The following is a 12,136-nucleotide window of genomic DNA, read 5'->3' as shown; positions in this document are numbered from 1 at the left end:
TTTGTGATAACAAACACTGCACTCGTCAGCTGTTGGCTACTTAGTACTTTCATAAAGTGGTTATACATTTATTTTGACAGCCGTTATTAGATTTCACACGTAAAACATGCGTCTGTGTGTGAGAAGTTATAAAAACGCGTCATCGTATTGTGGCGTGATACTGACAGAAGTCATTCTCCTGCATGTTGACAACGTTTACCTTTGACTGCTTCGTTTTTCCGACTTCTGTTCCTTTCATTTTAGTTTACTTTTCGGAGTTTGGCCGCTTTTATTTTGAAATCCTGGTTCGGAAGGAGTTCGCCGCTGCTGACGGAGGAAACCCGATGGTGCCTTTTTGCGTCGTTGTTGTTGTTTTGTTGATGTAGATTTCCATAAAAAGCAGAACTCGTACAAGTCATTCGGAATTTATTACTCAAATTGACAGTTGTCGTCTTTTTGTTGTCAATGTTGGAAATGTGACGCGGAAGCTGGTGTAAGGTCGGTCTACGAGCTTTTTATATATATATTATATATTTTGAGAAAATGAAGACCTCACCTCGCACTGCAGCACTTTTCAGTCTTTCCGGCTTTTATTCCATCGACTGTCTTTCAAACTAAAAGAAAAAGAAATCTGTGGTAGATAAACGACATAACTTCTGTTCTAAATGTCTTATTTCCATAACATTCGGGTTTTAAAAGCTGACCTCATGTTACACTTGAAAAGCCGATCGCATTGAGTCACACGCGCTTTCAGGGAGGTTAAACTGTTCTCTTTCCACCAGTCTTAGATTTAGTTTGTTTCTCTCACCGTCTGCCTTCTTTCTTTTTTTTTTTTTAAATGCGAGTCAGTGGAGGAATTTTATTCATTTTTCAAGGACGGTTGTGTTCTTCGCTTCTTCGGTGATTTCCCTTCTTACTTCGTGCACTCTTTAAGCAGACAACTTTATTTTCAACGCCGTGCTAAACAGCGGCGCCGAGGAAGAAAGAGATGAAAAGGAAGAAAGCTACAAAAATTTAAAAAAACGAGAGAGAGGAAGGTGGACAGAATTTTGAAGCTTTTCTGCAGCAGACTGACGCTGGAGTATCCGTTCCTCTCACCCTCCTCTTCCTCCCTGTCTGCCCATGCAGTGTTTACACGCTGCATCTTCGCTTAATCCGGCCTGCAGGACGCTCACTTCACTGTTACCTCCCGGCGCAGAGATGAGACAGTGAAGGGAGAATTTATTTATTTATTTTTTCCCTACATTTCTCTCCCTCTCCTCTTCCTCTCTCATCCTTTTCAGCCCCCCCCCCCCTCCCGCCTCCCCTCCCGCCTCCTCCCCCTCATCTCAATCTCTTCTCGGCTCACTCGAGCGTTGGCCCGGCAAGGCCTCCAGCATCGATCCAATAAAGCTGGTAGCCGACACCGCGAGGCTTGGAGAGCTTTCAGCCGAACCCGCCGTTTAAGCACGCTCATTTAACAGCGCGTCGCCATGATCTGATCTGCGAGGGGAGGGGTGGAGAAAGATTTCTTCGTCTTTCTTTTTCTTCTTATTTTTTTTTTTCAGCTTCTTCTTATTTTCCTCTCTAAAGTGTAATCAATAACAGTCACGTTGGTTGGAAGTGAGGCACACAAACACGCACAAACAAACACACACACACACACACAAATATCTAAATCTCAATTACCTCCCCTGCCAATTTGCTGAACCGAGCAAATATTTGTTTGCCTGAACTGGAATCTGATATTCACATGTGGGACTCGAGGAGGGGGGAAGGAGCAGTACATGCGCTTCACATGCTGACGCAGCTTCCGTCTTTGCGCTCGCTTTAAAGGTTGACATTTTGAGACTGTTTAAAAGTCAATGGGTTTCATCAAAGGCACCATTTCACACGGCAGCAGGTGCAGAAGGTGTGTGTGTGTGTGTGTGTGTGTGTGTGTGTGTGTGTGTGTGTGTGTGTGTGTGTGTGTGTGTGTGTGTGTGTGTGTGTGTGTGTGTGTGTGTGTGTTTATATTTCAGTTCTTACGAGGATAATCGGTCCTCATAAGGATACCAACTTTCAGAGTGATCACTCATTCCTCCTTCCTGCTGTGGGTTCGGTTAAATTTCAGTCACTGGTTTAATAAGAAGCTTTGAGTAATTCGTCTCAGATTAAAGTTAGCGAAGCGTTTCATTGGTTCGACTGTCGATTAATTTAAAGTTGAAGTTAAACGCTGTATATTTTCCAGCGGTTTTATGTACTGAGGTTTTTGAGATAGCCATCTTTAAGATAAAAAAAAAATTAAAAAAAGTGAATTGAATTTTGCTTGTTACTCAGAGTACCTAAAAATAATATTTAAAAGTGTCCCACAGAGCCTCACAGGTAATCACCAGCCTCGCTGTGAACAGTTTTCTACTTTTCCTAATCCTTATTGACGGAATATTTGGAGGATTTTCCTTAAGACCTTTTTTATTTTAATTACTTTTTTTTCTTTCTTTTTTTTTTTTTTTGCTGTTCATGTGTGCTGTTTTGACTTAATATTGTTTTTTATTTCTTTTGTTTATTTTTGATCCACATTATCCTTCGCATAGCAGCAGCTACTCTTCCGTGAGTCTTCATAATTTGCAACACAATAATACACTTTATACAACTCGTACAATACATTAAAACATGACAGTGTTTTACTAACCCTTAAATTACTTTTGACCACTGAACTGTTTCAAGTCAATCTGATTTCTTTCAATTCTGTCTAATGTTGTGCAGCGCTTCGGTGGGTGTAAAAACGTGCTATATAAGGAAATTGATTTGTCTTAGTATACTTCAAATAAAGTGCTTGTCGGGTCATGTAACCAAATCAGTTCAGTGGCTGCTTTAAAAGAAAAACTTAACTTTTCACAAACTTTTCCCATTTTTTTTTTTTTTTTAAATCAGCCACTCTTCATGTGTACAACCGTTATGAACAAAAGTAATTCCTGAGGAAAGACTGTGAAAGTTTTTCTCCATTTCTTATTCAGTAATTTCTCGAGTCAGAACTGCGACGACGTGCAAGAGCTGCAGAGATCAGGATACGCACCTTTCAACAGGTTTTAACCTCAGACGCGGTCGGATAGTTTGTTTGCAGTTTACTGCGGCCTTTAATTGGGACAGAAAAGAGATGTTTAGTTGTTTTTTTTAAATCGGGTTTCTTTTCTGCTATTAACACCATCCAGCTGTTGCACTCAAGAACACTCAACAGACCGTTGTCTCACAACCTCAATAACAGCACACGCTTGACTAGACACTGGTGGGAAGTGAGAAACTTATTTCCCTCCTCAGTGATCGTGTCCGCTGATGAGAGCAGTTCAACTTGATCAGAAAAGCTGTTTTCACACTCAGGTACTCGACTGACGAAGAAGAAACTAATAATCAAAACGAAACGAGACTTCTTCTTTTTTTTTTTTTTTTTTTTTAAGTCCGTTCGCGGTTGATTTCGCGTTTCGGCGTGTTTCGACTTCAAAATTTTGAGGCCGCGAAACACTCTTGATGCGTCCGAAACGACGACCGCGGCCACGCCGCGAAGGTCCCGGTCTGACGGGCCGGGCGGGTCCTCGCGGGTGCGCGGGAACAACGTCGGGAGTGCGTCGTCGTGTCCGACGCGAAACTCTGTCCGGTTACCGAGTTCGTCCCGCCCCGCCCGGAGCGCCGCGACGGGGTCAATCGTCCCGGGCCGTTGTTGGACTGCGGTGCTGCGTCGGAGCCGCGCGCTCTCGACGTGCTCATTAGGTATAAACCAATTAATTTGCAACACAGCGTTACTGGATTGTCCTTGCCTCGACATTCATTTCCCGACACATTGGCGTTTGATGCGTTGCCAGTGCCAATTAACTTTGATAACTCAGCCCCGGCTTAATATAGTGCTGCTGAATTGGCTTGACAAGAGTGCGGCGATAAGCTATTTCGGAGCTTTCTGAGCGGTGATGGCTGGATTATCGCTCTCATACGGGGGGGGGGGGGGGGACTTTCCCGCATCACCTCCCCGGCCAAAAGTCATTAAAAATGTTTGTTTTGTTTATGTTGGCACGCGCGCAAACACAAAGGGGCACATGCGCTGATTACAGCTACGCCCTTGTAGACGTAAGCAATTTGCATAACTCATTCCTGATTTACATTATCGTGGATTTCGGCGGCAATGTTCAATTTTACGCGGCACCCTTTCAAAGTGAGAAATTTATCCTTTGAGCGCAGCTCGAACGTGCGGCCGGCTTTTTTTGAAAAATGCAGTAAATACTGCTCTGACAAATCGCTTCTGATAAACAACTGAGCCAATAAAGGAAGTGAATTGTTGCTCCCAGCTGATGTGTTGTTTTCGCTCTCTCTCTCTCTCGGCAGGCTGCCAGTAGCCGGGCCGCTCTCCGGAGACCCCTCGGATCAGCCGATTGATCGCTCAATCCATCACTCAACGCCGGTCGGGAGCCGACATGGGAGCCATGGGCGGGACGAAGGTCTTGCTCCTGGTGTTTCTGGTTGGATGGGAGAAGTCGCTCGGCCTCAACTGGAACCCGGTCCCACGCAAGACCGTCCGATACCAAGGTGAGTGGGCGGCGTGGAAGCAGCTGAGAGTTGGGCCCCGAGGATGGGGCGGGGGCGGGGGAGGAGGGGGTCAAAGAACTCCCAGTGAAAGCCAGAACTACAAAACACTGTTCAGTACCCGCCTTCTTAAACGAGGCAGGTTTTGTCCTACTTCCTGTTGAAAGTGAAGGTGTCATATTTTGTAAAAAAAAATAAACCTCCTCAGCACCTCGGAAAGCGCGTTTTTATTTCGGCGACGTCATAACGTACAGTCGACGGGCTGGTTGTGAAGAAGTGGGCGGGGCCGGTGGGGAAACCACTGAAGCTAACTTTATACCTTTTCGGTCAGGAGAATCTTTTTTTCTTTTTAAATTTAGCAGGTGCTGTTTTGAACGTGATATCCAGTTCTCCTTAATACATCCAATGATGATCTCGCTCTCGTAGCTATCAGTTACCGCTTTCGCAAACTGAAAATCCAACTGGTCGAGACACGAGCAGGAGGAGCTGCGTAAGACAAACACGTACATCTGAATCGGCTGGAACCGGACATTAAATGGACTTTATTGTGCCATTTCCCTTGATTTGAAAGCCCGTGTAATGTCTGACTGAGCTCGTGCGTGACCAGCGCGGGTCGTCCGCAGCGAGCGAGTGGGGCGTGAGCGTGTTCATCCCGTCTCCCAGAGCACGTCTGACGAGGGTCAGTCTGCTGTTGTGTGCTTACGTATGTAAAGAGGCGACTTCTGACGACATCAGAATAATCAGGAATCACAATCACTGTCCAGCCTGGACCGCGATCAGCTCCGTGGCGGCTGACGCTGAGCCTTCAGGAAGAGAAAATAAAGAAATTTAGCTGTGAAACATCCAGCAAAAATATTCAGCAACGGGACAGTTAACAGATGTAGATATATGGCTCCCAGGGTTTATCCCGTTTTGAACTCGCGTTTCCTCAAAGGTCAGCGCTGTGAAGGCGGGGTCGCTCTCGGTCAGTGTGGCGAAAGGTCACCGAAGTTAAACTTCACGGGGAAGATATGTGCTGCTTTACTTGAGCCCCGCTGGCATTTCGGCCGGCTGCAACTATTCTGTTGGACCGGATTGATTTTCAACAGGAAATGCTGCGGCGTCGAACGCTGCGGCGACCGACCCCCCTTTTTCACATGCTGTTGGCAGACCCGCCCGACGCGTCACTGGGATGACGCGTCGGGTCAAAACCGATAATTACAAACACGTGGATCTCTTCATTCTTTCGCATGATTTCTGATTTGAGGCCCACGTCGACCCAACGTTGAAAACAATCCGTCAGCCGAATCCTGGCGCTCGACTGTATTTGCACTTTTTATCTTGGTCCTCTGCAGACGTAGCCGCCTTTCTTCACTGAACAATGCCAATTGTTGCAAACTGAGAAATAGTGTTTTTTTTAATCCCTCAAAGGGGAAGTGATGCATTCTGTCTCTGTTGAGGATTAGGCAAATACTATTAAGAGAGTGGAGGGGGAGGAGGAAGGTATATTTTCTCACCTCTCTGTTCCACGTATCCCACCTTTCATCCCGTATCTATCCCTCCGTTCCCCGTTTGTTCCGGCTCTTCTTTTTTTCCTTCTTCTTCTTTTTTGTGTGCCTTTTATCCCTCCCCCCTCCCCTCCTCTTTTGCTTTGTGTGCCGCGGCTCATCGTATGAACCTGAAATGCTCTTATGGCGTTTTCACAAAGCGCTCCGATTTCAGCCGCTCTCGAGGAGAATGGTGCTCGGTGGCGGCGGTGGGGGTGGTGGTGGGGGTGGGGGGTGGGGGATATTTCAAAAGCGGCTTTCTCATGCCGCTGTCACCCCTCCACCCCCCCTTTCCCTCCCCCCGTCTCCTTTTTACATTTCTCTTTTTTTTTTTTTTTACATTTTTTTAATCCTTAGAGCCCTCCTCTTCCTCCTCCTCTTCCTCCTCCTCTTCCTCCTCCCTTCTCATCCCTCCATGCTATAATCATCGCTGCTGTTGTGGGGAGATGTGAGGACAGAGAATGTGAGGGGGGGAGGAGGAGGAGGGGGGGTGGGAGGACAAAAAAAAAAAAAAAAAAAAACAATTGACAGGGCGTTGATAGTTTGCGGTGAAGTGCACCAGTGTGACAAAGCAAAGCCGGCGTTGGCACGGAGCGACCCCCGGATCTCTGCTGCTATTTTAGCCAGCGTGCACTATTAAAAAAAAAAAAATTAAAAAAAATAAAAACACACCCACCCAGACAAGGGATAGCTGCAGCCATGGGGTCTTATGGGGAAGGAGTACAAAACAAATCTGATACCAACATGTATCAGATTTTCTGTATATTCCCTGGAAGAAAGAAAAAAAAACACAAAAATGAACAAAGACAAAACAACTCTCCTGTCTTCTTGTGCAACTTCGCTTCTTGTTCGGGAAACGTCTCCGAAATAAAAGCTTTGTCACACGGCAACGGAGGAGGAGGGGGGGGTGGGGGGGGGCAGATCACGTCACTTCTATCACACTCGATTCGAATGTGGCACTCGAGCGCAGGAACAGATTCTTCAACGCAAATTGATTTGCATTGGAAACATGTGGGATCGTCTTACCCGCTTGACAGATTTCTCGACTTGGGTTAAAGAAAAATGAGATTTTCGGGCTCAACACTGGGTTAAATGACTTATATGGGTGGGTTCTTCTTGCTACAGTGCTGAGGAGGAGATAGGAGAGGAGACACGAAATGGAAAAAGAAAAAAGAAAACACAATGAGTGGAGAAGAGAAATGAAAAGAGAGAGAGAGAGAGAGAGAGAGAGAGAGAGAGAGAGAGAGAGAGAGAGAGAGAGAGAGAGAGAGAGAGAGAGAGAGAGAGAGAGAGAGAGAGAGAGAGAGGGGAGACGTTTAATGGAAAGAAAGCTAGAAAAGAATGAGCAGTAGCAGCAGAGAGGCCGGTCACTAACTGCCTTAAAAGGATAGAAAGTAGCTTCAGACGAAGGACAGAGACACACACACACACACACACACACACACACACACACACACACACACACACACACACACACACACACACACACACACACACACACACACACACACACTGTAGGCTGTTCAACCTGAGTTTCATTCTGCACCGAAGCATCTTCGCACTGCATCCATATTAACTTGTGTGTGTGTGTGTGTGTGTGTGTGTGTGTGTGTGTGTGTGTGTGTGTGTGTGTGTGTGTGTGTGTGTGTGTGTGCGTGCGTGCGTGCGTGCGTGCGTGCGTGCGTGCGTGCGTGTGTGAGTTGATGTTTGCATGCAGTGTGAGTCTCCACGACAGACTCAAGAAGACAAGAGATGAAAAAGAAGAGTGTGTGTGTGTGTGTGTGTGTGTGTGTGTGTGTGTGTGTGTGTGTGTGTGTGTGTGTGTGTGTGTGTGTGTGTGTGTGTGTGTGTGTGTGTGTGTGTGTGTAGCTGCATATCTGCCTATTTAATCCCCCTTTGTTTATATATGTGTGTGTGTGTGTACTGCTTAGGCTGGCAGTCTGAGGGATTTGAAACTCAGGGCAGAAAATAGGAGGTGTGTGTGTGTGTGTGTGTGTGTGTGTGTGTGTGTGTGTGTGTGTGTGTGTGTGTGTGTGTGTGTGTGTGTGTGTGTGTGTGTGTGTGTGTGTGTGTGTGTGTGTGTGTGTGTGTGTGTGTGTGTGTGCGCGTGTGTGTGACAGAGAGACAGAGAGAGAGAGAGTTGGCTGGGTTATGGCAGGGCAGAGATGGTTGAAGAGATAATATTTACCCCCACCCACCACCTCCACCCTGCAATTACATGAGGCTTACATGGGGGTTGCAGAGGAAGAAACACAAACATCCTCTCGCTGTGTCTCTTCTCTTTTCTCTCACTATCTCTCCTCCTCTTCCTCCTCCTCCTCCTCCTCCTCCTCCTCCTCCTCTTCTTCTTCTTCTTCTTGTCTCACTTCTTTAAAAGTCGCGTGCTGACATTTTACAGTTTTAGGCTGCTGTTATTCCTCCGCAGCAGCTCGTCACATTTACGGCGGAGGAAAACAAACAAAACAAACAACAAAAAAAATCACTGTTGGCTTCTAATGAGTCATTTTACGTACACACATGACGGACGGCCCCTCGTCGAGGCGAAAAAAAATGTTGTTATTCCCAACGGCTTCATTTTTTTTTTTTTTTTTCCTTTCGTTAATTACACCTTCGCATTTCCTGCGTTAACGTTTCGACGGTTTCAGGAGTTTCCGCCACGAATCAGCTGGGCTCTGCAGCTTTTCAGCAAACGTCACTAAAACGAGAGTAAACAGCGCGTTCGCTAAGTCAACAGCAGGATTAACCGACGTGTTGTTTCAAGCTGCTTTGTTTCCAGCGACCACAGAAAAATGACTTCAGCTGATAACTCCGCTGTCTCGCTGGCTTCCTCTTCCTCTTCCTCTTCCTCTCTCTCTCTCTCTCTCTCTCTCTCTCTCTCTCCAGCACCGTGTTTCCCTTCTTTGCTTTCAGCTTCTCTCCCGTCGGGTTCGCTCTCGCACACGCAACACGCAACACGCAACACGCAACACGCAACGCAACTGCGCATGCCCTCCGTGGCCCAGCTCGATGACAGAGGCCAGCAGCTGCGGTTTCGACAAAGTAAAAGAAAGAAAGAAAGAAAGAAAAAAAAAAAAGTGGGAGGGGGGGGGACGAAAAGGCAGCGGGGAGGTGAAGAGAGCAGGAGAAATATGATATTTTTGTTGGAAAACCCGAGCCGGCTTTGAATGCAGCAAACGAGCGCTGCATCTTTAAAGAAACGCCAAGGCAAATGTATGCTTCTTGATTTAGAAAAAAGAAAGAAAGGCGAGATGGTGGGAGGAAACCAACTAAACAAAACGCAGAGCGGAGAAGGAAGGAGAGCGAAGAGGGGGCCGGGCCTCTGACCTCCAGAAACCTTTCTCTCTCTCTTGTTTCTCCCCAAACCCTCCAATTACAGTAATGAGTGGTTAACGGCGAGGCAGAGAGAGGTTTGTCCGCGAACCGGGAGGGTTAGACGGTGAGGGGAGGGAAGGGAAGGGAAGGAGGAGATTCATCACCGCTTTTTATCTGCTGTGAGTGTCGTTCATCCGGGGGGGGGGGCGGGGGGGGGGGGAGCTGCTCTTCTCCGAAGCACCTCTTTGCAGCAGCGGCTTCACGACGCACAAGAAACACTCCAAGCTTTTCCTGAAAACAAGAGAAAGGGAAGATGTTTCGCGCAAGGCAGCATGTAAAATATGTTCCAGATGAAACACGTATTTCACATGTTTTTGCTCCTGTAGGACGCATTTCGATTGCAGGTTTGCAGCTTGCGTTATGCAGTGTCATCAAAAGGAAAATAATCGATAAAAAGTCTTTTTTTTTTTTTTTGAAGGTCAAATATTTGCTGTTTTCTAGTTTTGGGCCCCTTAAAAGTGTTCCCGGTTTATGTTTGCGGTCGGTGCAGCGTTGACCAGCCGCGCTCCAATTGGATTTGGTTGCACGGTGGAAGTACTTGAGAAACAATCCGGCGGTAGACGTCGTCTCTGAACTCGTATCTTCAAGTTGTTAATCGGACCGTAAACAACCAGCGGCGGGCGGAAGAAGAAAGTCCCAGGGCCGGATGTTTGCCCGTTGCACGACCACGGGAATTTCACATTGTGGAAAACCTCATGTGACCTCGTACACAAGTGACTGTGCAAGTATAAAAACATCCTTTTTTTGGGGGGAAACGTGCGGTTTTGCGACATTTTCAACATTTTGGGCACCTGGGTGCGGAAAATTGTGTGCAAGAACGATTCTTATTTTTGGGTGAGTTGTGTCGTGCTTAAAAATATTGATATATTCTTCTGATACTCCGGGATGGAAGATTTTGTCGGGTGCTTGCGGAAATCTAAAAACCTCGGCGTGTAAATCTTTCAGTGATCTCAAACTCCCAAACTACAGCGGTGACACTGAACTCCGCGGGTCTCCTTTATATCATCCTTTGTGTGTCATCATCATCATCAAAAAAAAAAAAAAAGGCCCTAACTCTCTGCAGCTGGTGTCGGTCGCTGCACACACGCCATGACCGTGATGCTGGAACGGGGGAGGGGGGGAGGTGGAGGGGGGGGGGAACCCTCACTTGTGGCATCAACCAGCTCTTGATTTGTTCTGCTTGTTGTGGATTGCAGCGGGCGACCCCCCACCAAGGCAGGCTGTTTCATCCTTCCCCTCCCAATCCCTCCCGCTTTCATCTCCCCTCCCCCCTCCCTCCCCCACCCCCCCCCCCTCCTTTCCAACCGGGCTCAAACTTGTCTGGTTGCTGTGTGTTAATCCACTTTTCCCACTTCCTCTCTCCTCCCACTCGCATCACGCTCGCTTCTCAATTTCGGTTGAATGGAGTCGCTTCCATTGCCATGACTGTGTATCAAAAAGCAGCAATCATGAAGCCGTGTAAGGAAACACAAATTCTCCTCAACGTAGGAGCGGGGTGGGCGGTGGGGGGGGAGGAGGGGGTCAACGCATTTAAGCCTCGCGCAGACACGAGGGAATGGCTCCGTGCTTTTATTGCGTGTGTTTATTGTGTTTATACGCCGCGTGTCGCGCCCGAATAATCCCGTAAATCTCACTTATCCTTAATGATTCAATTTACCTGAAACTAACAAAAGGTGCGTCTCCAGATTCCAGGTTGTAAAGGCGCCCGTGTCTTTTCCCGCTGTCTCGTCTCCGTGCTCCCATTCTGTCGTACACCTTGACTTTCATGTGAACTTCGTCGTCTGTTCGGCAGACGGAGATGCTGCAACCACGTGGGAGTGTGTGTGTTAGTGTGTGTGTGTGTGTGTGTGTGTGTGTGTGTGTGTGTGTGTGTGTGTGTGTGTGTGTGTGTGTGTGTGTGTGTGTGTGTGTGTGTGTGTGTGTGTGTGTGTGTGTGTGTGTGTGTGTGTGTGTCTTGTTGTATTCCTTCAAAGAAGAGGGGGGGGTACCTGCTCAGATGAAGGTCTGGCGGCGCTGTGCACTCGCTCGCTCGTTTCTCTCCTCATGTTTGCGGCGTCTGTCCCTCCTCCTCTTCCTCCTCCTCTTCCTCCTCCTCCTCCGTCGGTCGGGGTCGGTCTGCCTCTCGCTCCGCCTCGCGTTCGGCGTTCGTCGCGGCTTCAAAAGCTCTCCCCAAAAATAGGCCTTTAATCATAGATTGCTGCGCGACTGGCTCGATGGTTAGAAGCTATAAGAGGAGTCTGGGTGTATTTATAGCAGACGGCGAGAGAGGGAAGCTGGAAGGCTGACGGAGGCTGATCACAGAGGCGAGGCCCGGATCAAGAGCTTTTTTTTTTTTTTGGTCAGAGGGCCACGAGGCAACAGCCACCCCTCCCCCCACACACACACACACACACACACACACACACACACACACACACACACACACACACACACACACTCTGCTCCTCCACCTCTGCGGGAGGGGGAGGGAGAGGGGAGGGGAGGGGAGGGTTCTGTTTGGTCTGGCTCGGCTTGACATGCAAGCACAGACAAATTGGGCCAGCGGTGGGCAGCGACTTTTAAATCCAGAGGGCCAACCTGACTGAGATAAAGTAAGTGAAAGATCACAGACTGGACCACTGAAAGGAAACGTGGAACTCGTAGCGCTGAATCGCGTCGAACTGCGTGACTTTAATAGACGTGGCAGATTACTTTACGAGAGGCTATTTTCCTCGTTTCATAAAACAAACTTT

At 47.7% G+C, this 12,136-nt stretch overlaps 1 protein-coding gene across 1 annotated transcript in view; it reads left to right on the top strand.

Moving 5' to 3' along the window:
- sema4c (sema domain, immunoglobulin domain (Ig), transmembrane domain (TM) and short cytoplasmic domain, (semaphorin) 4C) overlaps positions 1-12,136 on the top strand; it is a 99,162-nt gene that overhangs the window by 47,739 nt on the left and 39,287 nt on the right. The window contains exon 3 of the mRNA XM_069701637.1: positions 4,309-4,509. Within this exon, the coding sequence (XP_069557738.1) occupies positions 4,398-4,509 (112 nt within the window). The 5' untranslated portion in view covers positions 4,309-4,397. The remainder of the gene's footprint in view (positions 1-4,308; positions 4,510-12,136) is intronic.

This window comes from Brachyistius frenatus, unplaced genomic scaffold, assembly GCF_029030835.1.
Source record: "Brachyistius frenatus isolate BFR_SWC_R1_liver_20210118 unplaced genomic scaffold, ASM2903083v1 Contig_37, whole genome shotgun sequence".
Classification (NCBI taxonomy): domain Eukaryota; kingdom Metazoa; phylum Chordata; class Actinopteri; family Embiotocidae; genus Brachyistius; species Brachyistius frenatus.
This window is presented reverse-complemented; position numbering and strand designations above follow the sequence as displayed.